This window comes from Notothenia rossii, assembly GCF_949606895.1.
Source record: "Notothenia rossii genome assembly, chromosome: 11".
Classification (NCBI taxonomy): Eukaryota; Metazoa; Chordata; class Actinopteri; order Perciformes; family Nototheniidae; genus Notothenia; species Notothenia rossii.
Genome location: NC_136910.1, coordinates 47,416,132 through 47,441,075, shown reverse-complemented (window position 1 = coordinate 47,441,075; position 24,944 = coordinate 47,416,132). Strand labels below are relative to the sequence as shown.

Genomic DNA, 24,944 nt, shown 5'->3' with positions numbered 1-24,944 from the left:
AAGCAGGACACTAATACTGTATATATCACCAAATACATTCCCCAGTCGATACAACATAAATACAATTATTTTTGTATTACAACTTTTCTGAAATGTTATGTTTAAGTCTTCATTTTAGAATGTGATAATTTTTGTAATTTCAAGAAAAAACGTTTAAATGGTGGATAAATTAAACTATTGTCATTAAGGCATATAAGAGTCAAAGGTTTTTCACTTTCTTAATCAGTAATACTGTAAACGGCCATACAAAAATAAAATGTTCATATATTTAGGAATAAAATGTTATTGAAAACCAGGCTATGAATATTATGTGAATATTAAAAAATACTTTGTAAAAACCTCCAGAAAATAGAAAAACGGAAATATTTGTGTATTTAAGTGTGACTGAAGGGAAGATTTTCTGGTGTTTAATTGTGAATAGGGTAAAAAATGTAACTATTAGATAGTAAGTTGATGACTTACATGAAGGTGATTCATTTTTGTATTACAAGTTTTCTGAAATGTTTTGTTTGTGAGTGAGGAATTATCTCACGAGACTTTGGGCCACTAAGGAGATCTAAAGATCAAAATAGACAAAGTTCGAAAAATAAAGTGTTTGCTTGTCATTTTCAGCATAAAAATAAAATATACTCTTTTTGACCATTGTGTTACACCAGTGTGTCCCCAGAAAACATGGATATGTTATATATAGACAAATGAATGTGGACAATGCATTTCTAAAAAATATCAAATTTAATTTGGTTATAAAAGTTGTATTTTTTCACATGCACACCCACACATAATGAATCACCATAAATACTGTCCAATGATTTCTCTTTGTCTTTTTTTTTTCTTTTTTGAACCTTTGATTCACAAAGCAAGCACATACGGTGGACCGATACATCTGATTCAAAGGACACTATGGAGAATGCAGTCTGTTACAGGGAGAGGAACTCTCAGTGCACTAACAAAAAGGCTGTCGTAAAATCAAGTAGAAACATTAAGAAATTATCTACAAATGGATTAAAAGTACAAAAGAGCTACAGCGTTCAGAGACACTACACCCGTTCACGAGAGAATGATTTTGGTATTGGGACACCGTGTTACAGGAATGTGTGACTTTGTGAAAGAGAAACTATACACAACAAGCTTTGGAACAAAAATCATGTAAACCTAAATCCAGCCAAACTTCCCTTACATTCCATTTTGGCAAAACCCTCACTTGTCATTGCATTTAAATAATAATTTTAATAAATAATGAGGACAAAGAACCCTCGAGAGCAACTTGACATGAGGAAGATAAATCTGATAGATTATAAAAAAAATAAGCAGAGATAGACGTTTTTAATTTATTAAAGCTATAAGACATACTATCCCTCCAGTTAGAGCACTTTTTGCCACCCTCACAACACACACAACGTTGGGATTGTGTTAGTAATCCAAGTTATTCCAACACATTATTTCTATAATCTTGTATAATTTACACACACACACACAATAACCCTCAAAAGGAAGCAAAACTGAGGGAATTGGGTTGTGTTCAAGGTCACCAGATAAATGTTTGAATTATTAGCTGTGACTTATGCAATCATGTTAGCATTGTAGTTTCAATTATATCAAAGTTTGTTATTCGGTGGATTTTAGAGCTCCGAATCAACATTTTATTTGATCTCCAAACTACAGGCGCTGCAATTTTCTGAAAACCAGCAAACAGCTGTTATAACTAAGGTTGTTAGAAATTCTGGCAACGGAATGTTGAAGTCAAAAAACCATGCTGAATCTAAGATGAACTCTGTAAACTTAAACTGAATATTGAGAGGAAAAATGACTTTGAATCAAGTAAAACATAATTCAATAATAAAAGCTGTCATTCAGTTTCAGTCATCAACCTTAATTCGAACGTCAGTATTGTTCTCACTTCATGCAGCGTCATCCATCTTGGAAGAAAGATAAATGTTGGGGCTTTTTAAACTGACAATATATGAGAAACAGAATTAGTAGAGAGTCAGTGTGACAGTCTGTAGAATATTGAGTTTGTCTGACCTGATGACATTTCTGAGTGCAAATCTTGTGGCATTATGCAAATAGGTTGGCTTGTTTCTAAATAAATAAAACTCAAGTCTCCAGAGTTTGAGTACATGTGCTTATTTCATAAATAGGTACATTATCCAAGATCATAGGAATACAATGTGTTTGTTACCCAAATCCCTATACAGTATACTATATATAGTCCTTCTGTGACTAAGAGTATAGAGAATAAATGTGACCAGATACAAAATGTTAAATCATTTCAGATTTCTCTTCACAGACCTCAAGCAGGACCTTTTTGTAATCTATGAGGCTTTAACTTGGCCGGCTATATCAACATGAGACATCAAAACTGAACAGTGCACAGGCAATGGAGGTAGCAGCACATCACTAAATCACAGGACCCATAAATGCATGGCCTCTCCTTCAGAAAAGAAATGAAAAGTGAACAAGAAACATGAGCGGTGCAAAACATGAACGCATCACATACTCAGGCACACCAAACATCTTTAACCAATCAAAACCAACCTTTGTGCAATAGGAAGACAGACACAAAATGTAGTCTTTAGAACTAGGCGTTTCATGACAGTTTGACAGCGAGGACAACAAACACTTCTGCTCTTGTTTAACTCTCGGAAAAAAGACAAGTCATGAAACAAAGAAACCCTGGTGTGAATCAAACGAGGAATGTCACGCTCATATTGTTTTCATAAAGGCCACTGAGACAGCTGTAATGCCCCGTTGCCAATCTGATATACTTTTTAGAAAAACTCCCCTCTGTTGAAATCACAGGTACAAGTAGAAATGTCTCATTTCTTCCCACATGATGCTACCGCCTCTCTATGATATTGCACTGAATAAAGCCTTTGTGTTAGCAGCCGGCATTACTTCACAGAATGCCTCGATAACAGTGTAGTCTTTTTTTGATTTTCTTAGAGGAGTATGGTCTCTGTTTCCTTGAAGTGGCAACATCAATACTCCACGTAAATGTTGTCGTTTGCTTTGAAAAGAAAGGAACTGAGATGCTTTGTTTTCACAGCTACCCTGCTTGAAAGGAATTGTTTTTACAATAAAGAAAAAAACATGTCATGAAAATCCTAGTTTTTTTTTTTTTTTTTTAAGTCATCCGTTGATTTGAAATACATCACAGTACCGTAATATGTTTTTGTGTCTGCAGGCGACCTCTCTTGATTTTGGCACTGCACTGTACATAATTTATGTGATTTGTATCCGTACATGAATAATTGTATCACTTGTTATTTTAAAATAGGCTCTCACAGTCCATCCTCTCTGTCATGTGCTGTTGGATCAGAGTTGATTGTATGGATGCAATAAACAGAGCCCGATATGTACGCTCTCTCTTCCTATTTCACAGGGGAGAGTCTCTTCAGGAGCTTCTTCCCCTTGGAAAGTAGTCCTTTCTTCTTCTTGTTCGCCATATCTTCGTCCCGGGGGTCCCGGGGTTCCAGAGGGAGGCGGGGGCCCCTCGCAGGGCTGATGGGTCTCATGGTCCCTGGGAGGAGGGGCCGAGCGATGGGGGACGGCGCTCGCACAGGCGCGGCGCCGTTGTCGACCGTGTCGGTGGTTTCTGTGGCAACCTGAGGAGAGAGGTGATGGGTGGAGGCATGGGGCGGCGTTTACAAGAGAAGCAACACGTTCACACTGCAGATCTCTCCATCCATCCATCTATCTATCTATCTATACGTCTATCTATCTATCCATACGTTTATTTATCCATCCATACGTCTATCTATTTATCTGTCTATGTTTTTCATCAAACAATTTTAAATAAGTATTTGAGTAGACTAGCCAATGAGCGTAGCGGTTTTGCCAAATTTGTTGCTTGTCAGAATTTATCAAATGTCATTTTATTTTAAATTTGATAGGTTCTTTTTCTTAATGGCAGATGTGTCACATGACTGTCCACCACTAACACTTTATATTACTATTACATAGAAGTCACAAGAAGAAGAGGATTATACAGCCTTCTACTTGTGGTAAGAATATGTACAGGCAATATAGTTATGTAGAATTAGATTTTCTTTTTTTAGCTTAAGCTAAAGCTTCTAGTTACAATTGTAGGTATTTATGTTTATATTATCTACCTCAGTGTCTGTAGTTTTAGTGATTCTTATGTTTTATTTGGCTGGCGTCACTTCTGTGATTTACCCTTTGGGATGAGAGTTGTCAATCTATCAATCATAGTTTCACAATAAATCAATTGTTGATATTAAATTCAAACGCACAGACAAACATAAGAAGAAGTAGAGGAAACACTGAGGAAGAGGAAGACGCATCAAACGTTGAGCACAACATCAGCACAGAGCCGGGGGGGGGGGGGGGGGGAGGGGTCCACTGTCAGAAGGCCAAGAGGGAACATACAGTACAATCAGAACAACACCCAGGGACACAACTGTAAATACCAGGCTGTTGCTCTAATGCAGCAGCTGCACACTTAGCCTCTGTTAGCATCATCGCTAACAAGATTGTATTTTGATATCTTAGAAATTCAGATTTAGTCTAGATGTCTCAAAAATGTGGTCCAAATTGTCAGTGATAAAAAACACTTTTGCTGACATGAGGAAACGTGTACATGTAAAACCATTTTTACTACATTTCATGTACACTCAAACCAGTATGAATGACACATTTGACTGATTTGACATGCCACTGGAAAAAAAGAGGCAATGCAGAAACACTTGACGAGTGCTTCCATAATGTAAAGTGGCATTTCTAAAGCCTTAGTGCGATACACCAGCTGTGTGCATTAGAGCCTGAGTTTGGTATCTCAAGTTGCCGACTTACTGTACAAGGCAGACAGAGCCATTTATGGTGTGAAATGAACAATCTTCTTCTGTTTGTTTGTTTAGTTTTGCCAAGCGGGTGAGGAAAAACAAGAAAGAAATCAGATGTGGCAGCAGAGTCACCGTCGCTAAAACCCACACCACTATGAAAACTGAAAACTGAAAACACCACCACCACCGACACACAGGAACACAAAGCGCAAAAAAGATTGCTTTTAATATCCAATTTCTTCTTTTATTGTTCCATTGTAACAATACAGTATGGATGTATCAGTGCTGCGATTAGTTTTGTCTCTCGAGCTCAGAGCAAACATGGCATATCCACTGTCAACACGGCTGAAAAATAGATTTGATGTGTGTGCAATATACATAAAGAAACAAAGCCTCTTTTAAGGAAATACAGCAATCGAGCCAAGAAAGGTATTATAAAATGTATCAAGTTTGAAAAAGGCATGCTTTTCTGTCTTTTGTCATCTTTAAAGTATTCCCTCAAATCGTTTATTTCAGTGTCATTGGGTAGCCATTGTTATGTGTTTAATAAAGCACTTATTATTATACACAATAACCACAATTTGATTTTGTGTTTCAGTGCAAAGAGGTACCAAATTATCTTGTGTAAGGAATGAGTCGAGCCTTTTTTCAAGTCCTCCTTAACCGGTGCTACATGCATAAATCACCCAGCGCAGAGCTCCCAGTCTATCCTCCCTCTGTCCATGTCAGGCTTTGCTTCTTCCTTTCTCTGAGGCTCAGAAAGGTGTAAGCACTGGGGTTTTGTCCCCTTTGTCCAAAGGGTGAGGAGGAAGAGGAGGGGGAGGAGGGGGTTAGTTTGTATAGAGTCACCACTGTCACCACATGGACGAACACACACAATGAACAGCACACAGACGGCAAGTGGAGGAAGCGAGAGACGGAAATCAAGAGAGAGGACGGAGGATGGATGAACACAGGGCCTAGCGCTGAGAGCGGCGATGATGGTGTACCCGTTTGCCCTCCGAGACGCTGGCCGCAGGGTTGGGGGGGGGCCGGTTGGCAGGCTCTTCCTGGGGCTGGTGGGACGGGGTGTCGGTCAGATACACCTCCACGTCATCAGGCACTTCTTCCAGGAAGTTCGAGGGAACCAGACCGCGGTGGCCGTTGATCTCACCCTGGGGACGGAAATGAGGAGACACAGGCATTTCATACTAAAGCCATTCAAAGTTTGCTGGACACTATTAACCCTGCATTACTTTTAAAACTGATAAAAGGCTGGTATGTTGAAGATTTCACACTCTGAGAATGAAAGTAACATAAAACTAAGAGGATTTAAGACCAGAACATCCAGGATTCAGAACAACACATATCCTGAGGTAACATTATAATCCTGCAGCCAATCGTCAGGTTAAATAATTGTGCAGTGGTGCGGATGATTTAAAATGTATTTGAAGCACTTTATCTATTTGGTAATTTTGTGTTTCTGTTCATTTCCCTACAGGTGCTAGTGTTTATCTGTAGTGTTCCTATTTGATCCATTTAATTTCACCCATTTGTTTTATACTTTCATTAATTTTTCCGAGCATGGATATTACTTGATACTCTTTGTCTTAAAAAAAAAGATGTATATTCTACGTTTCTCTCTCGTTGTTTAAGTAAGCTCACCGAGACAAATTCCAATCAATCATTGATATATCAATATAGCAAAGTATTAGAGAATTAAACCTCCTTTATGTCTGTACTGTATACATATAAAGCTATAGGAAGCAGCCAGTTAGCTTAGCTTCACATAGTGACTGGAAAAACAGCTGGGGCAGCCTTTAATAAGGATGATGACAATTCAGTTTTTGTAGACATTAAAATTAAATAAATATAAAGTGTTGATAAGACAAGAAAACATGACCAAGTCGCACTCACATAATAGAATCCGTCCTCATCAATATCTCCAAACACAGCCATGATGTCACCAGCACAGAAAGTCAGCTCAGCCTATCAGGAGACAGAGAAACAGAAAGTAAGGCGAGTCAAGTCAAATAATTCTTAATCTTTTTTGTTATTTTGTAAAGCACTTCCTTGGATCTGCGTGTGTGTGTGTGTGTGTGTGTGTGTGTGTGTGTGTGTGTGTGTGTGTGTGTGTGTGTGTGTGTGTGTGTGTGTGTGTGTGTGTGTGTGTGTGTGTGTGTGTGTGTGTGTGTGTGTGTGTGTGTGTGTGTGTGTGTGTGTGTGTGTGTGTGTGTGTGTGTGTGTGTGTGTGTGTGTGGCAGAGAGTGATACCTCCGTATCAACATTAGGGGAGCTCTCTCGGGGGTCGTAGTCGTACAGAGCCACCATCCTCCGGGGGGCCTGATCTCGACGGAGGCCTCTTCTGTGTTGCTCTGGAAGCAAAAACAAACAGTATGATATTTCATATCATGTTGTCATACACAGTTTAACCCCTCAGTTCCAAAACAGGAGCAGATGTGCACGTGTTGAGGGAGTACCCCCGCGTAGTACCTAATCTGTCCACGGGGGTGCTGAGGGGCAGGAAGCCCTGTTTGATGAGCTGGTCCATGGTCTCCTCGTCCTCAGCTCTGATCTCTGACACCATGTTGCAGGGGATCAGCCCCATCCGGCCCCTCACCTCCGCCCTGTAGAACCCATCTGTGTCTTTATCACCGTACACCTGTCAGACAAGAGAGAGGTTAAGAGATCCCTAAACACATACCGTAATTTTCGGACTATAAGGCGCACCTGAATATAAGCCGTAGCAGCTAAATTGAATGATGTGTACATATATAAGCCGCACTGGACTATAAGCCGCAGGTGTTTTAATGTTTAATTACCATAAGGGTTCGTGCACAGAGGGGATTGTCGGGAAAGAGATGGCTGTTTGAGGAAGCTCCCATTTATTAACATTTCAACAAACAAGTTGTATATTTGCATAACGTATTCAAGTGTTAGCATTTAGTGCAATAGTAGCTACAGAACATGTACTGTGCTGTGTAAACTGTACTGTATCACATAGCGTTTCAGACACACAAACTTTTCAACTTTCAAACTTAAACGGTGCGCTCCCAGCGTTTTCAACCAGTGGTACGGGGACAAACTGTCTCGCTCTCGTAATGTCTGTCTGTCTTGCTCTCGTTCTGTCTCTCGTACCACTCTCGGTTCCACTTTTACTTTTGCGCGCTACCTGTCTCACTCTTTTCCGGCCTCCAGCTTTTCCTGCTGGAGCCCGCCGCTTAAGGGTGGGGGGCGCGGACTGGCCATAGAGCCCATAGAGTTAAAGGTGGTGGACTATAACCTGTAAAATCCATAGATTTAGGAGGTCCCCTCGTGGCCGTTAGCTGTAAAAATCCATAGATTAGCCGCACCGTTATATAAGCCGCAGGGTCGAAAAATGGGGAAAAAGGCGCGGCTTATAGTCCGAAAATTACGGTAGCACTTATTTTATGGTAGTGGATGACAGCCCTGAGTTTATATAAATGTATAATTAGGTGATTTAAAATGTAACTTGTTTGAGCCTAACTGTCCAATGCCTGATTTTGAAAAGCCCTCCTGTCATGAAAGGACATAAACATTACTTTTTGGATATACATTTGCTGACAAAGATAAGTCCCAACCGGTGTAATTTAGGTGAGCATTTCCCGATATAAAAAAATCTGATGGGGTGTTGAATACAAATCAACACAGGCAATGATGGATGTGATTACAGTATAGTAAAATACTTTAGTTTTCAGATAGGGGTACAGTACCTTATACAAAAGACGTGTAGGGTTTTATGCACTTTGCTGCACCACTGACCTACATTCGCCTGTTGCTAACAAATGTATTTCTGTTTGTTGTATTGTTAAAGAACATTTGAAGAATGAAAGAAGATGCAAATATGTGCATAAGGTTTGATTGTTCATACCCTTGCAACTTAAAAAGCAAACAATTGAGGGATGGAGTCAGATTTAGAGATCCGCATAACACTGATGGTATAGAATATACTTTCTGAGGTTACTACACACTAGAATAACCATTATTACCCAAGATTTAAATATTGAAGGGTTTGTTGTTCCAAACTGCAGCAAATAAGTTCTTCATAGTTTGAATTCACTTTTAAGAGAAAATAAACGCAGCGGAAACAGAAGCTGTTAATCAAAGTATCTGTAATCTCCCACCCTAATGATCTGCCCCTCTTTGAAGGGCAGCTCCTCGTCGGCTGCGTCTGGGTTGGGGGACATGGACAGAGGGTCGTAGTCAAAGAGGGCCACGAAGATCCGGAAGGACTCCTCCGGCTCCGACTCATCGTAGTACGTGGGGGAGCGGCGATCCCTGTATCCATCTTTCACACAAAGACAAACAAATTCCATCATCCTGCTTCACCAGAAAGAGCAAACTATGAATGAGATCCAAGACACAAAACTGACTTTTCTAGCAAACATAGTTTTAATATTTGTGTTCAAATTGTGGTGTTTGGTTACAAATTGAGCTCAGCTAAAAAACTAAAATCAGTTGGTGACAAAACGTATTTCTGAATGCAAGCATATACCACCTCTATGATGATGAAATCCATATGTTTACATATTAAAGTCTCAGCCATGCTACAGTGAAAGAAAATCAATGAGAGCTTTTTTTTGTTTAATACATCTTATTGATTTGCTGTATTGTTAACAGATTGCATGTCCCTGTCTAGCCATAACTGTGCTTGTCAGCATGCAGGAAGAAACCTGTGGTCAGTCAACAATTTAAAATCATTTACCATAGCACACATGCAACCAGTCACAAACACTCACTTAAACGCAATAAATGTATCTTTACATTTCTGACTTAATGTTGGCATATGCATTGAGAGACAAATGAGGAGCAAGACAAACCATGGTGCAATGCACAGAATGTGATTCATGGACATGATGACACAACACCAGAATCACACACTAATCCGACATGCACGCTAAAAGAAGCCTAATAAGAAAATGCACCTAAAGATAAAACTCTATTTTCACTTCATCTGACTTCCCAAACATTGCCAACTCTTTGCAGCAGCAAGAGTTCGACAGCAGTGGAAGCCTGTCATCTAAATTTCCCATGGCTAAATGTGTGTTATACTGTGGAGGCAAGGCTTTCTTATGGTCCTTGGAAACACAAGCATGAAATGAAATGCGTCGCTCCCAGTCAGGGATATGCCAATCTACTGTACAAAAGGTGTGGTTATTGTATTCATGGGGTACTAAGAAATGTAAAGGGACGACTGCATTTCCAACAACTGGTATTTCAAACTTAAACTTGTCTAAAGGAAACAAGAAAGCAGTGAATGTGTGGTCAAATGTATTCACCCATGCATAAATGCTCTGTCTAGAAGTGTAGTCAAAGGGGAGGGGTTTAGCAGGCATCTGTTCAGTGCAGTGAGTGAGGCATTCTCTGAGCAGTCAATGAATCATTTATCAGCTTAAACTGTGGAGACATTCACCCCAGACCCCAGGTTTGGCTTTCCAACGGGTCCACCATTTCAGTGCAGTGCAGTCATGCTGTTCAACTGTAAGCATAATAATAACTATTATTATTTGAGACAGAGAAACAGGCACTTGCAAGTGTCCACAGCTACTTCTCGCTGTATTGCCAGTTGCTTAGTGGCATTTTCGTCGCCATGCTTTTGGTGGTAAAGAACAGGACTGCAAGCACATACCCTGGGGAGACCTGGTGCCGCCCGTTTGCCTGCGGGACGACCGCGTCTTGTGCCGAGCTACTCTGCCATAAACATCCTCGGTGGCGGGGTTTCCCTCACTGTTATTCTCAGAGGTTACCTCTACAGGAAACACCAATTAAGAGGGTGATGGGGTTACAGTGCAACACTCCATAGATTTGTGTTGCCACATGCTATTGCTTGGACATTAGGTTAAACAAATACACACAAAAAACTTATAAACCAAGACAAACTATTTATGAAAAACTGTGTCCGCTGAGTAGATGACAGCATCAGTGTCAGCGTGTTGCATCTAAACTAATTCTGCAAGATCAAAAACTAATGTTGAGGGAGAGGAGGGCATGAGCATGGTTTATAAACACAGAGGTGATCTGGAGACACAGAGAAGCTCATGATGGTTTTAGCAGGGCAACAAACACTTCAGTTCTATGGCACAGAAAACATTACAATTATAAAATGTAAATGAAAGCTCCCCTCTGCTCTTTGTAGCTCCCACCCTTACTGACCAATGGAGGGGACCATCAGAGGCCGCCTCTGAGGCTGCGGCCCCCCATGAGGAACTCTTCTCCCCTCTCGGTCATGGCGACCTCCAGGAGTGTTGTTCTGAAATGCACATAAACACAGACAACATTCGCAAACATTAAACATTCTTGAGCTGCCCGCACACACACACACACACACACACACACACGGACATACTCGCAGTGTGTGAGAAAAAACGCACGTCGGACATACTTCTACACAAATTGTATGTAAACAAAATCATGCAGCACTCACAGGCAGGCACACTGAAACACAGACGCAAAGACACACACTCAGACACACACAAGCCCACGGGAAATACCAACATCACAAAATTAAGAAATTACTGATAACATACTACTGAATATAAAAAAAAAGTGGTATAAAAAGATGTGGGTTGGCACTGTTTTCCGTATGTTACTGTGTAGCCTCCCTCCACAGCGCTACACTGCTCAACTGCCCGGAGTCTCTGTCCAGGGGGCTGAACACATTCACACCCACAGTATCTTCTTTTATTTCCATGGAGCTGAATCACTCAAGCTCGTATTCTTTCTATCTTTTTTTTCTTCTCTATGGGTAAGCTGCTCTCATTTGTAATGTGTGGCAGCCGGATGCAACACTGCAGCAGCTCAACGTCACCTCCCATCATTCTAGACAATAGGTTGCTTACTACCAAGTATAATCTCATTCCATAAAAAGGGACTACAGCTTAAATGAAGAATTTAGGAATATAGCGCATTTGGCTGACTAATATCCCAAACATCGGTTCAGACGGGATCGTCACAGAAGATGGTGCTGCAGTACTATTTCTCTTCACGGATATGTTTATCATGCTGTCTGAAAGCATTTAAACCACAGGCTGTATGTAAGATGATCATTAGAGCTTCTCAAAAGTGAAGCCAAAACATCTCGTGTGGGACAAAACAAAAAGTACAAATAAAAGAGAAAATTCAAAAAATAATGGTTTCACTAGTTGTAATTGGTTCTTACCACGCTGATGTATGTTCGAGTGTTGGTGAGTGGGTGATGCTTTAAAAGAGTGAGGCGTCACGATTGACAGCTGTGATTGACAGCTGCTCTGAGTGAAGCAGTCACTGAGCCGAAGGCTCTGGGAGAAGGCGATGTAACTTTAGCTTTCCATAACCACCGCAGGTCTGCGTAAAAGAACATTCATATTTTTGAGGATTAACTGGTTAGTTGTGTCTTTCTAGCCAATCAGCTGCTGTTTTGCTAAAGTAGCAGGTAGGTTGCTCGTGCTTCGGGACCTCGATATCAAGACTCAAACCTCCCTCTGCAAAGAGTCTGGGTACCGATGACGTTAAGAGCTAAATATGGAAGCTCCCATATCTGGGATATTTTGGCTTCACTTCTGTACAGGGGGATGAAGGGGAGACGCGTCACCCAGCGATTTAAACAGTTTAGGATTAAAACCCAGTCTGTCTCTCTCCATGGTGCTGAAACTCGTTTTTTTTTAGCTCTCTTCCTATAAATTTGAATTAAACTCAGCACACACACTAACATCACATTTTAAATGCATGTCAAGGCAGCAGTCTCAATTGAAGCATCTGTGCCTGTGCAGTTCGCTAGATTAAATTTGGGTGCTTATGAGTCTTGGGTTTAGAATAAGTGCAAAGAACTGCACCTTGGGTGTGTTGTGCGAGTTGCGTCGACGTCCCTCTTCCAGCTGCATCTCAGAGTACAGCTCCTCCTCATCCTCTTCCATGATGTCAGACAGGTCAGAGCCCCGGCTGCTCTCGCTGTGATACTCTTCATTGTGACTATAGTGAGGCTTTTGGCAGTCGCACACACAAACACAAACACACAGACGCAATTGTTTAAGTCCACATACATACAAACATACATACATGCACACACCAAACACACATGGAAGAACAAACACACACACACAGGAACAAACAGAGACACAGGCAGAGGAGTGTAAGCATGCAACCACCCAGACATGCATGCACACACACGTCCAAACACACGCACACACGTGGAAGAGGTTGTCCATTGAAACACACACTGGGACAAAAGGAGGTAGAAGAGTCATCACTTATCATGTCCTTCTTACCGGCCTCCCAAGCTCCGAGCCTCTGAGGAACTCATCGACTGAGGGTCCTCTTCGGCGGCCGCGTGAAAACCCTTCTTCATCCTCCTCTTCCTCGTCAGAGTGATGCTGGTGAAACGTACGACCCTGCTCTCCGTATCTGACCTGCCTCCTGTCGCCCTGGAAACAAGCATGAGACGTGAGGTAAGTGAGATACCAGTGGTACTTCATTATTGGATGTTGTTGCATTTCAAATGTATCTTCAGATTTTCAGTCGTTTGCAAAAATATAACAGTGAGCCAAAACCAATCACCGCCCATGGCCTGAGAAAGATGTTTCCGTTTAACAGCAAACAGAACAATACCATCTGTTTCCTGAAACATTTTAGGCAAGAAACAGAATCATGGAACCATCTTTAATCACTGCTGCTTCAATTGAGACGTTTACACAGAGGTTATGAGCAGTGATGGAGACTGCGAGGCTCCTCAGCTCTGACTGTTGTTTTATTATGGAGCAGTGGAAACATACAAATGATATTAGACACCCTAGAAGGATGGTGAGGAACATTACTTTCTGCAGGTTATCTTTCTCATGCACTACTCTCAGGATAGTGTCAGTGTAAGCAAATATGACAAACGTATACTTTACTTTTAATGCAAAAACATATTGTTTTATATAAAACATTCAGTGATGATAACAAATTGAATTGAATGGTAATTGTCGTGTTGTGAGTTTGAGTTTTTTTGACTGTCATATCATCTGCGTGATGGATGTATTATTTTCATCAAACCTTGCCACTCTCTGCTGCCACCCTCTGCGCTGCTTCTCGGGCGATGGCTTTGGCCACGGTGTCCGGGATGAGCGTGCCTCTGGGCTGAGGGAGAATCCTCTGGGGGGAGGGGGAGCGTAGATTAGCAGAGGGAGGGGCCTCGAGAGTGTGGCCTTGCATGGGCCCAGGAGGCTGGGAGGAGGGCGAGCGAGAGGGGTCCCAGCCAGGCTGGCCCGGTGGGAAGGCCCCCCCTTGGTGGGCCGCGTGCTCTTTGGCATCCAGGTCTCTGGCACATACTGGTCTCTGAGGTATAGGGTGGTGATGAGGGTGGGGTAGCAGAGGCAGTTGGTGCTGGGGCCTGGGACCTTGGTGGGGGAGGCGGGGCTGAAGGTGCAGGGGCTGAGGATGTGGGGGGCGAAGCTGGGGCTGCTGGGGTCCGCCTGGGTGGGGGTGCCTGGGATGGGGTTGAGGGTGAATTTGGAGTTGTTGTCCTTGCGCCTGGGGTGGAGCAGGAAGTTGGGGTGGTGCGTGAGGATGGTGAGGGGATGGGAGGTGGGGTTGAGGGTTGGGTTGAGGGTTGGGTTGAGGGTGGGGCTGAGGGTGGGGCTGAGGGTGGGGCTGAGGGTGGGGCTGAGGGTGGGGTTGAGGGTGGGGTTGAGGGTGGGGCTGAGGGTGGGGGTGTGGCGGGGGGCCTGCGTGGGGGTGCATTGGGGGCGGAAGGGGGATCGCAGGTGCAGGCACAAGGAGATTATTTGGAATGACGGCGATTTGGGAGTCCTGGGATTCCCCCTGCACAGACAGCGTCCTGACGATCACTTCCCTCGCCTCCAGGCACTGAATCCTCGTCAGCTCCACAGTGACGTAGTCTGCCATGGGGAACAGCACCTCAGCTATCTGCATTCAAATAGAGGAAATCAAATGTCAAGATGAGCAGAAGCTCCATATTTTCTTTCAACAAAACTTGTTTTTCAACCCTTACATTCCAAAGAACAACGGTTAGTTTGCTCTGTGTTTTAGCAAACCCCCTCATCATTTATCATTTGTTCTATGTAAAGCACATAATAAGGTTGAAAGTGTGCCTTTAAAATGTAACCAGACTGTGATGATTAACTTTGGCAGTCACCAGAGGGAGTGGGAGAGCTTTCCAAGGCATTGGCAGGGCCCAGATTGAAAGTCATGCACTGATCATGACTCACAGGTAGGGGGCACTGCTGTGTGCATTGAGGGCTCTGATGACATAATGCGAAACTCAACAACGGAGGGTAATACCACCTCATCTACAATGTATGTTCTCACGTTTCAACATTATCTAATATGGCTAAACACCTTACGGAGTGTATTACATACTGTATCTCTGTACCTCATATCGGCCTTTGAAATATGGATCCCCTATGCCTGGGAAGTCTGAACAATCCCTCCCCAAATGCCTGCTACTGTACACAGTATTGCCCCTTTCACAATCACTCACAAAGTAGGCAAAACAAACCCTTTCAAACTCACCCTCTGTCCTTTAGTGCAGACTGCGTAACCCACCACATTGGCCCCATTAGATGTGCCAGTGGGGGAGAGGATGGGGGGCTTCCAGCGTACCTGTAGGACCCCTGGAGCCTGCCCACAAAGCACCTGCACATCAAGGGGAGGCTTGGGGGGGCCTGGGAGGTGAGAGGACAGTTACGATTGATATCATAGTTTACAGTTTTAAAAGCACATATATAAACAAGGTGGAGCATTCATCAAATGCACAAGTTGGGACACACAATCATGCCACAAACATGGGAGAGGGCCTGAGGGGGTGAGGTGGGGTGAGGATTCACAAAACAACAAACAAGGTTCATTTATAAGTTGCCCTGCATTCTTAAATCTGTGAAAGAAGTAACATAACGCATTATCTTTACTTGTGATAATGTGACATTGCTAGTGAGGGGTATTAAAGAGTTTTTTTGTGCTGTGATTATTACATTTCATTTAAAGTATTTGATCATTTGGTATGATAGCAATACACTAACATTGTTCTAACCAAAGATACAGCTTTATTAAACTGAGGAGTGGAGGGAAATCTTCATATTGTGCAACATCAAATATGAACACCTCTTGTATAGTACCGAAAACTACTCTTCATGCGGTAAAAAAGATGAAGGTAAAATTAAACAATGTGTGCTTGTGGTTCTCCTGAGAGAAGCGCCGTCTTCTCCGCATGCAGGACACGATCCAGGGAGACTTACTACAGCTCATTCTTTGTCTTCCACTCTCCTGGATCACTGGAGAAAACATGCACAACTGCATTCAAGCAGAGGCAAATGCACACTCATACAAAATGGTCATTTCAGCGAGCAGCGGAGGGAAACTGCTTTATATAGCACTGGTTACTACAGGCTAGGCTATAGGCTGAGGAAATGACTCATCAGAATAATAGCTGATCATATCGTGGGATGCCTGGCTGCTCTCTAATTACCGATATGCTCAGTGCAGTAAGCAAACTTGGGCAAAATTGCATTTGGTTTGAAAACAGAACGTGTTTTGAAATGTTGAATAAATGCATTATTGGCAACATGGTTTGTAAATAAAAAAATCTTTCTGTATATATGCGATTTTGCCAAGATCCCTTAATTGATTGCTCATATTGATCAATATGTCAAAAGCATTCACAGCATAATGACCAGAGCTGTCTTCCAAAAGTATCCTAGCACTAATGTCCACTCCCATTAGTTTGCAATGGGAGAACATCTGTTAGTGCTCAGATATTAGGGAAACCCAGCCCAGAACTGATGTTTGATTCTGACCTGTTCTGCAATATGGTGTTGGACCTAGACAAAATACAATACACATCAGCAGCAGAGTAAGGCATTGCTGTACTGTACTCTTCCACAGCACAGAGACATTACCATTTCAGGCTGGTATTATAGTAAACTGAAATAAACAGAGTACTAGCACCTGTCATCTCCATCTGTCTCAAAGAGCATTTAAAAACATGTAAAAAACAAACATAAAACACGACTGACAATCATCTGCTACGGATATAGGCATATATTATTGATAGTGTGTCTCTATGTGTAGAAAAGAGCTGACCTGCCGCCTGAGTGCAGAACTCCACGCCGGCTTCTTTCCTCTCTCTCTGCTCCAGCGGCAGTTGCCATGGCACCTGGTGCGGCTGTGCCACCACCGACACTTTGTAAACTGTCAGGGGCTTCAGATTGATGAAGCGTAGTCTGTACCTTCCCGGCTTTACCACCGCATGCTCCGCCCCGTCCAAGAACACGGTGTGGCCATAGTTACTGTTGCTCGGCAACCAGGAGAGCTCGGCGGTGTCGCGCTGGATGTCGTCCACCCGGAGGCCGCAGGGAGCCACCACCACGTTGGCCCCCACCAGCAGGGTGCAGCGCAGCTCGTCTGAGAGCCCACGCTCCGTGGCGCTCTGCACGGACACACGGTGCACGCAGTCGTCCAGGTCCAGCTTCTCCAGCAGACTCTTGGTGCGGCCGCCGTACGCCACGCTGGCCCGGAGCTCCCCGTCCACCAACACGTTGTAGCCGGAGATGTTCCCCCAGCCTAAAGGCACGAGTGAAGGCTCCCAGCCCACAATGACGCTCCGTGCCAGCTGCTTGATCAGGTTGATCTTTCGGGGATAAGGCACAACGTCTTCCGCCAGGTCCTCAGGGTCCAGGGGCCCCCCTGTCCCATTGCTATAGGGAACCAAGGCGTTACATGAGCCCAGAGGGCCATCTTGGGAGAAACCTCCATCAAAAGCCACTAAGGCCAGGGACATATGGTCCCGTGAGCCGCGCTCCTCCCCTCCATCGCCGGCCTGAATCGCTAGTTTCTCCTTGTCCTGGACAAATTCAACAAAGTTGGAAGGAACGAGTCCTCGCTGGCCATCTAGCAGCTCCCCTGTGACGCAGAAAGATAAAGAGAGGAAGGTGTAGGAGATACATGACTCAACATTGTTCCCTGTTATTCTGGTCCATATGAATTAACAAAAGGTCTAATGCCAACTGCTTGAAAATGCTAGGAAAGCTTAACGGTCCCTCTGTGATGCCTTGTGCAAAGTTCATTAACTCTGCAGTAAAGCACCTAATTTAAAAAAATGTATATTTTAATTTTGTTACTTTATTCTTCTACTTCTCCACATTTCAGAAATAATATTGAACTAAATATCACTAAAAGCTTTAGTTACTTTTTAGAATAAGATTGTACAAGCAAAGCATACTATCAAATTATAAAATACGATAAAACATTATGTAGTTCAAATGTGTCCCATCAAGACCATCTGTACTGTCTACTGAATAGATTTAAGATAAAGTAAAAATAGGAATTCACTCGTAGTTTATAACAAGACAAAAGAAAGCTGGAACTTGGATACACTTCATCATCAGTGAGAGCTGCTTTCCTTGCGGGCCGGGAATGAGTCAGTGAGTGAGAGGTGGGAGATATGTAAACATACAGTAGGTATTCTCTATGTACTTTTCTCTAAGATGTAACATTTACCACAGCTTCTCTGATCTTTGGCACCCTCTCCAGTAAACACCAAACTGAGAAAACATTTCAACATTTCAAAGGTCTTGAACTTTAGTTTGCCGCTTTTGAACATTTCGAGGAACACCCCTGAGCATTTGGGTGCTGCGGTCAATGCAGAAAAAAAAACATCTTAGATTTGTAGTTTTTTTCCAGGGGAAGAAGTTTAAAAAAGCTCCTCATCATCTTGTCTTCAATCCTTTTTTCCACAGTGGCCTGTGAGACCTTAAGCCCATCTGTGTGTGTGTGTATTTGTGTGTAAGTGAAGGAGTGTGTTGTTTGTGTGCACTGATGATTAAGCCGAGCCCCGCTGGATTAGTCATCAAGCTAAAAGGGACCAAGGTCTCATCTTGACGACAGCTTGGTCCGAAGCCCGAGTCTCCCTCCTGCCTGGCTCCTTCACGATGCCATGCAATCTCTCTGCCCACAGCGGATGAATCACTGCAGCTGACTGCCACTGTGTCTGTAGCGGGACGCGCTGTCTGCACGATGCTAGTCAGGGGGATTAGGACTGCCTCTGATGGAGAGGCCTTCATCATTCTGAAGAGATTAGCCCAAGAATCTGAAACTCCATTTTCTTTTCTAATTTATTTATCGATTCCACAAGCTGCAAAACTCCCTTGTTCTTAAAGAAGTTAAAACCTCATCACCCATAGCAACAATGAAGCGTGCAGTATAAGTGTTGCTCATTGAGAAAAGATGTTCAGAGGGCATTTAGACGATAAATGCAAATCTGTAAACAGAACAAATTGACTGTGGAATAACTAACAAAGGTCTTGGCATTCATTTTCAGTGTTGGATAATGAATGTGTTGATTCACACGCTTGTTGTGACTGTCAGGCATTCTCTTCAGCAGCAGCAGTAGACAGAGGACACCTCTTGCTCTTCTGTAATCTTTCAACTTTAAGATGCCATCATTTGCCGTTTCTGTCTAGGCTTCACTTTCCAGTTAGAACTGATCAATATTTTCCATGTCATCTTAGAGTATTGTTTTTCTTCTCACCTTGATAGAAACCATCGTCATCCATGTTTCCGTACACGTACAGATACTTCCCAGCCACAAGGGGGAGTTCTGCTTCAGGATGCTCGTTTGGTCCATCGTAAGGATTATAGCTAAAAGGAGAATTTCAGAGTTTTATCATCAGCTTTTTTTTTTTTAAATCATTTCCAAATAAAGAAGCAGTTTGTCAGTTAACGATTATATTATTATACAATGTTAAGATTATATGCAAAACAATTATTCCTGAAAGCTGAGGTCATTCACCTGTATCGGGCAGTGCAAAGGCGGACCTGGCCTGTGTAACGAGGCTTGGACCTGGGTGAGGGGCTGGCCTCATCCTCCATCTACAGATCCAGAACCAAAGATGAATATTATTCACACATATAAACACTATTCATAGGAAAGATAAGACAAGAGCACGCAATGACAGCCATTACGTTTGAATAGATGACTTTGTAACTGGGTTAATGTTGAGAACATGGAAAACTAGCATGATGAGTGACTCAAGCATTAATGAGATGATGCAGTCACACAGTCCCACCTCGGAGGGGGTCCGCTGTCGGGGGCTGCTGGGGCGGTCCGTTGTCACGGTGTTGTGTTTGACAGACAGCAGGTCCTGTCTGTCTCTGTCTCCAGTCTGTGGTTGGCGGGGTAAGAACCGGGAGATCAGGAGCGGCGGGTCTGAGGCGCTCTCATTGCCTGGGAGACATTGATTTCCATAGCAAATAAAGAGCAACTGTCATTCCTTCTGCACCCATTTGCTGCTCATTGTACAGCTATTGATCTCCTGTTGAAGTGAGTGTACAGCATACACTCTTCATGGCAGAGGCTTTCCCACCCCCGTCAACACCTCACATCTGCAACGCGTTTGTCCTTAAATACCACTGAGGTCCACGGGGGAAAGAAAACACACACACACACACGAAAAACGCAGGAAATAGAAAACTGAGGTCTAAGGGTGTGAACAGCTAAATTCCTTGAGGATATTAAAGCAAGTCAACAACATGGCTCCTCTGTATCAGTGGCTTTTCTGGTTTGTGAATGAGTAATATTATGCATTAGCACAAAAGCATCCCCCCCCGCCCCTGTTTCAAGTGAAGGAAAAGATAAAACAGGATTTCCAGCACTTCAAAGACCCTGGTCTCTGCCAGACTGTATAAATCTACATCGTTGATACGGCTCTATCCGCTGCCGCTGCAGGTTGCACAATGTGTGTTTGAATGCTAATGTGTTAAACCACATTCATGTCATACATCAGTCAGGCCTGTGATCAATTAGGATAGATATTGATCATGAATAAGCAATATCGCCATTAATGGTGTCCACCTCTGGTCAGGAGCGAGCTGATGCAGCTGTGATGTGAGCTGTCTGCGGATCAGATCACTCATTTCATTCTGATCACAGGCCCTTTGATCACATGTGATTTGGTTGATGCTTTTATCTATTGTGTAGAGGGTATTCATTATTTTGAATAACGTGTTGACAACACTACGGAAACCCTTTACCCTGATAGTGAATGTGACCTATTCCTATGAAAAGTACTCGATTGAGATTTAGCATTGCATTTTAATAGCTTTGTCAGTCACGTTTTTATACGTTGTTTTTTTTCTTATTGGTTTCTGTGAGAAACAAATAAGACAAGTTAACTTCAGATGCGCCAAACGTTCTCAACCATCCTAATCTTATGCAAAATGATGAGTCATGTTCATCATTTGGAGGTGCCGGGCCGATTGTAAAGCCCACTAAACACTGTAGTAGACCAATCAGGGTCATTTCACAAAGAAATCTGTGAGATTGGTGCAGTTCTTTCAAGCACAAGATGCCACATTATCATTGTAAGTAAACATATACAATCTGAAAGGCAGACAAAGTACCAAAAAAATGGATATATATATATATATATATATGAAGTTTGTCCAGAGCTGAGACCCACCTGTCTTTGTGTGGGCTTCAAATCCAAGGCTGACTTGTGAACGTCTTTGCTCTGATGACAGAGGGAACTGGGATCTGGAGTCGGGATTTCTTTTAGGGATGTACGCAGTATCTGATTGCAAACGGAAACTCAGCAGCTCGTTGGACAGCTGATGGAAGTGTTCACTCTGTGACCTGCATCTCTGCTCCAGGTCACAAACCTTGACCTTTGATAGAGAAGAAGAGGGGGGGGGGGAGAGGGGAAGGTAAAGAATGGATCATGAGGGGAACTTAACACACAAAGCATGTAGGGCACTTCATCACATGTAATGTTCACATGTTAATTCTCTGAAGAACAGCCAATGATTCATCTACAGTGTTAATGCTGATCAAACACAGAACCAATTAGAAGAGGATCCCTACAGAGGCTGTTTCATTATATAGTAGCATGTTATTCTGAAACCACTGCAGTCTAACCAAAGGATGTGTGGAGTCATCTGCACTGCTGCAGCTGCTCATATACAACCCGGTATAACTCTGATAACAAAGCCTGAGTACTGGAAAGATTTAAGAGGATTATTAGACTCACAGTATAGGAATTAAAGACGCCATATCATAGATATCATATCACAGGAAGTCAAGGAAGATGGATGGGATGTATGGTGAAAATAATAGTACTCAATCTAGGCACATATGGATTCTCGATTTGCACAAAATACCCAGGAAAAAGCTTTAGTGATTTGCGGAAAATTCACATATGAAACTATTCAGGGGGGAAAATAAATACCTGAAACATTCTGTCCTTTTTGTTCTGCTCAGACAAAATGGAGGGAGACAGAAACAAGTAAAGAAAGAAGAAAAATTAAAAGAAAAAAACACACAACACAGAAATGAAAACGTTGCAAAGAAGGAAAAGATCAAATGCAAAACAAAAGCTAAATGAAAGAAGAAGGAACTGAACAGAAACACAAATATGTGTGTTTGTCCTACGGAAAGAAGCCTGCCAAGCACAACATAAGGAATGTACACAGAAAGCAGAGTCAAGAGGTTGGCTTGTTTTGTATACCTGTTGAAAAGAGTGTTTTCACATGAATGTAAAGTAACAGGCCTGTGAAAGGGACAATTCATTGATTTGATGAATTTGTGAGAAAGTAACTCTCGTGGAGTTTCCATTTCTCTGTCCAAACTCTTGATGTTTGTCGGAGCCAAACTAAGGCTGCGTGTTCAGCAACACCGTATTAAAGTGCTTCAGATGGATAATAACCTGACCTCACTCGAACTACATCCAGAAGAGTCGGAAACCTATTGTCTTGACAAAAAGGATTAAGAGTGGAATGAGAAAATAATTTAAGTAGATGATCCAGCGACAAGCATCTGTGATGAAAACAGCAGGTCGGAGATTTGATCAGAGGGGAATCTGGTATGCAAGGTCAGCCTGACTGCAAGATTAGAGGGAAATGTTGTTAAGTTTGAAAGAATATGTTACAAAACAGTAAAGAAGGAACAGGCAGGAATAAGACAGGAGACACAGAAGCTGAGCCACTGTTTGTTTTAAAGTCTCAAATGTATCGCTCACAAACAGGTGCGGTATTGGATAACCGACAGTATTACAGTGTTTGTCCACAAATAATACCGTGTACTGACTTTTGAATTAAATGTAACCACCTGTTCATACCCTGGAGATTTGTAAAAGAGGAACATATGACAATCTCCTTTCATTTACAGATTGTTCTACAAATTGCTTTACAAGAAGACATGGGGACAACAGAGATAGTGTAAGAGGCAGACAATAATGTTTAGAAGCAAGTGTAAAAAGTATTATTAAAGAATTGTTTTTTTTTTATTATTCCTAAAAAGTCTTTTAATTTGTTTTGTAAAGGACTTTGAATTGTCACGTACAGAAAAGTGCTATATAACTTGCCTTGCCGGAGAAAATAAATTGTGTTTTAATTCAGGGGGGGGGGTTTGCGGAGAAAGAGTCATGGGCAGTACTTCCTTTCATTCTATTGTGTGGATTTTGAAGGCACTTTATAGAGCACACAGTATACTTCAGAAATCTAAAACCATAATGGCAGAAAGTAAATAAAGTAACCAGATTTGGGATGTAGTGTGTGTCACCCTCTATCTCCTGTTAGTGTTCTTGTACCTGCTGTCGTGGGACAACTGACCAATTGAACTAAAAAAAAAACCCCTTCACAACAAGATCAACCACTGTGTAGTTTGATGAAAAAGGTGACACTGAGTAAAAAGGTCTTTGTGTGTTCATCTGTGTTACCTAACCTCTCACAGGTGTAGTGCTTCGTCATGCTCTTGGTCAGCTTGGACCTGAGCTTGCAGAGAGCAAACAGAAACACACAGTGGCACCTGACACTGTGATCACAGTGCATGAGGTGAAGATGACAGCACACCGCCGACATACTGTCAACACAATATCCTGGCAGAGACTCAGTGGTTGATCACAGCACTGGTACATGAATAGATTCTTGATGCTACTCCTGATGGCACGGTTCTGGTGAGCAGTAGGATTTATTTTGGGGTCTGTTAGTGTGTAAGAAGTGGCTCCTGGCATCATGAAATATATTTTTGTATAGTCGTACATTACTGGGCCTTTGCTTAGATATTGTTCTGTGTGTTTGTTTGGTCTTTGAACAGACACCAATGCCCATACAGGACATTAAGCAGGTACATGGAGACAACCAGCACGAAGAACTCACAGATTACTAAAGCTTCAGTCACTGTTCAGCTCTTTATCAAAGCCTGTGTGGTCTAGTCCAGTGGGTATGAGAATATTAACATATCAGTCATTTGAATAAGCTTTTTTTTTTTTGCTTTTTGTCTGATCTATTTATGGTGTGTAAATAATGAACAGGAAATGACACTGCAAAAGGATGAGAAATAAAATGTTTTAAAGTAAATATTTGTTCATTTAACAATTAAAAATGTAGGATTGAAAAAGTAAATCAGGGTGAATTATGAATGACAGACATGAAGAGGAAAACATCCCCAAACTCCTTAATTACAATATTCTTGCATAAATTAGTGCCACGCATTTGGGCCAGTCTTGGTAAACAGAAAGGCATATAATTAGAATTGTAGACATTTGAAAAGCCTTAGAAGTTCACAAAGAGTTTAAATGTATCAACAGCAAGAAAGGCAACACTTTAGGCAGAGCTTCGTCACACTATCTAACGATATGAAAAGGTGTTGCTGCATTTTCTCAAGAAATCTGCTGATTTTTTGAAAGCTTTCTGAGGTCTTTTCATCTTTCTGATACAGTATCAGATATTCAATGACAGTGAGTCAGCAGAAACTGCTCACTGACACATCAAATACTGACAACGAGGAGGGAGACAGAAAAAAAGTAAAGAAAGAAGATAAATTACAGGAAAAAAAACATAGTGAAGAAACAACACAGAAATGAAAACGTTGCAAAGGAGGAAAAGATACAAATCCAAAACAATAATATATTTATCAATACAGAGAAATATATAAAAGCAATATAACATTAAAGAAGAAGGAACTGAACAAAAACACAAATATGTTAGTTTTTCAGACTGAAAGGCAGAAAAGAGGTTGGTTTTTTTGAACCTGCACAGCAGTTTTGTATACCTGTTGAAAAGTGTGTTTCCCCATGAATGTAAAGAAACAGACATATGAAAGGGGCAATTAATCGATCCAATGAATTTGTGAGAAGAAAGTAACTCCAGTTTCCATTTCTCTGTCAAAACTCTTGA

The 24,944-nt window shown here is 42.1% G+C and overlaps 1 protein-coding gene across 16 annotated transcripts in view; it reads right to left on the bottom strand.

Moving 5' to 3' along the window:
* Positions 1-770: 770 nt before the first annotated feature.
* The window catches only part of rimbp2a (RIMS binding protein 2a), a 61,868-nt gene continuing 37,694 nt past the window's right edge, over positions 771-24,944 (bottom strand). For 9 of the 16 annotated variants that reach the window (XM_079659540.1, XM_079659541.1, XM_079659552.1 and 6 more), the window contains 18 exons: positions 21,233-21,437; positions 19,841-19,998; positions 19,564-19,643; positions 19,303-19,412; positions 16,857-17,675; positions 16,013-16,048; positions 15,291-15,442; positions 13,812-14,684; positions 13,046-13,201; positions 12,614-12,760; positions 10,956-11,052; positions 10,432-10,551; positions 8,927-9,090; positions 7,275-7,443; positions 7,056-7,156; positions 6,699-6,770; positions 5,792-5,956; positions 771-3,605 (listed from right to left, as the gene is read on the bottom strand). In XM_079659540.1, the coding sequence (XP_079515666.1) occupies positions 3,372-3,605; positions 5,792-5,956; positions 6,699-6,770; positions 7,056-7,156; positions 7,275-7,443; positions 8,927-9,090; positions 10,432-10,551; positions 10,956-11,052; positions 12,614-12,760; positions 13,046-13,201; positions 13,812-14,684; positions 15,291-15,442; positions 16,013-16,048; positions 16,857-17,675; positions 19,303-19,412; positions 19,564-19,643; positions 19,841-19,998; positions 21,233-21,437 (3,858 nt within the window). In that variant the 3' untranslated portion in view covers positions 771-3,371. Of the gene's footprint in view, positions 3,606-5,791; positions 5,957-6,698; positions 6,771-7,055; positions 7,157-7,274; positions 7,444-8,926; positions 9,091-10,431; positions 10,552-10,955; positions 11,053-12,613; positions 12,761-13,045; positions 13,202-13,811; positions 14,685-15,290; positions 15,443-16,012; positions 16,049-16,570; positions 16,595-16,856; positions 17,676-19,302; positions 19,413-19,563; positions 19,644-19,840; positions 19,999-21,232; positions 21,438-24,944 lie in introns of all 16 variants that reach the window. The other 7 variants (XM_079659548.1, XM_079659542.1, XM_079659550.1 and 4 more) reach the window with 7 other exon arrangements.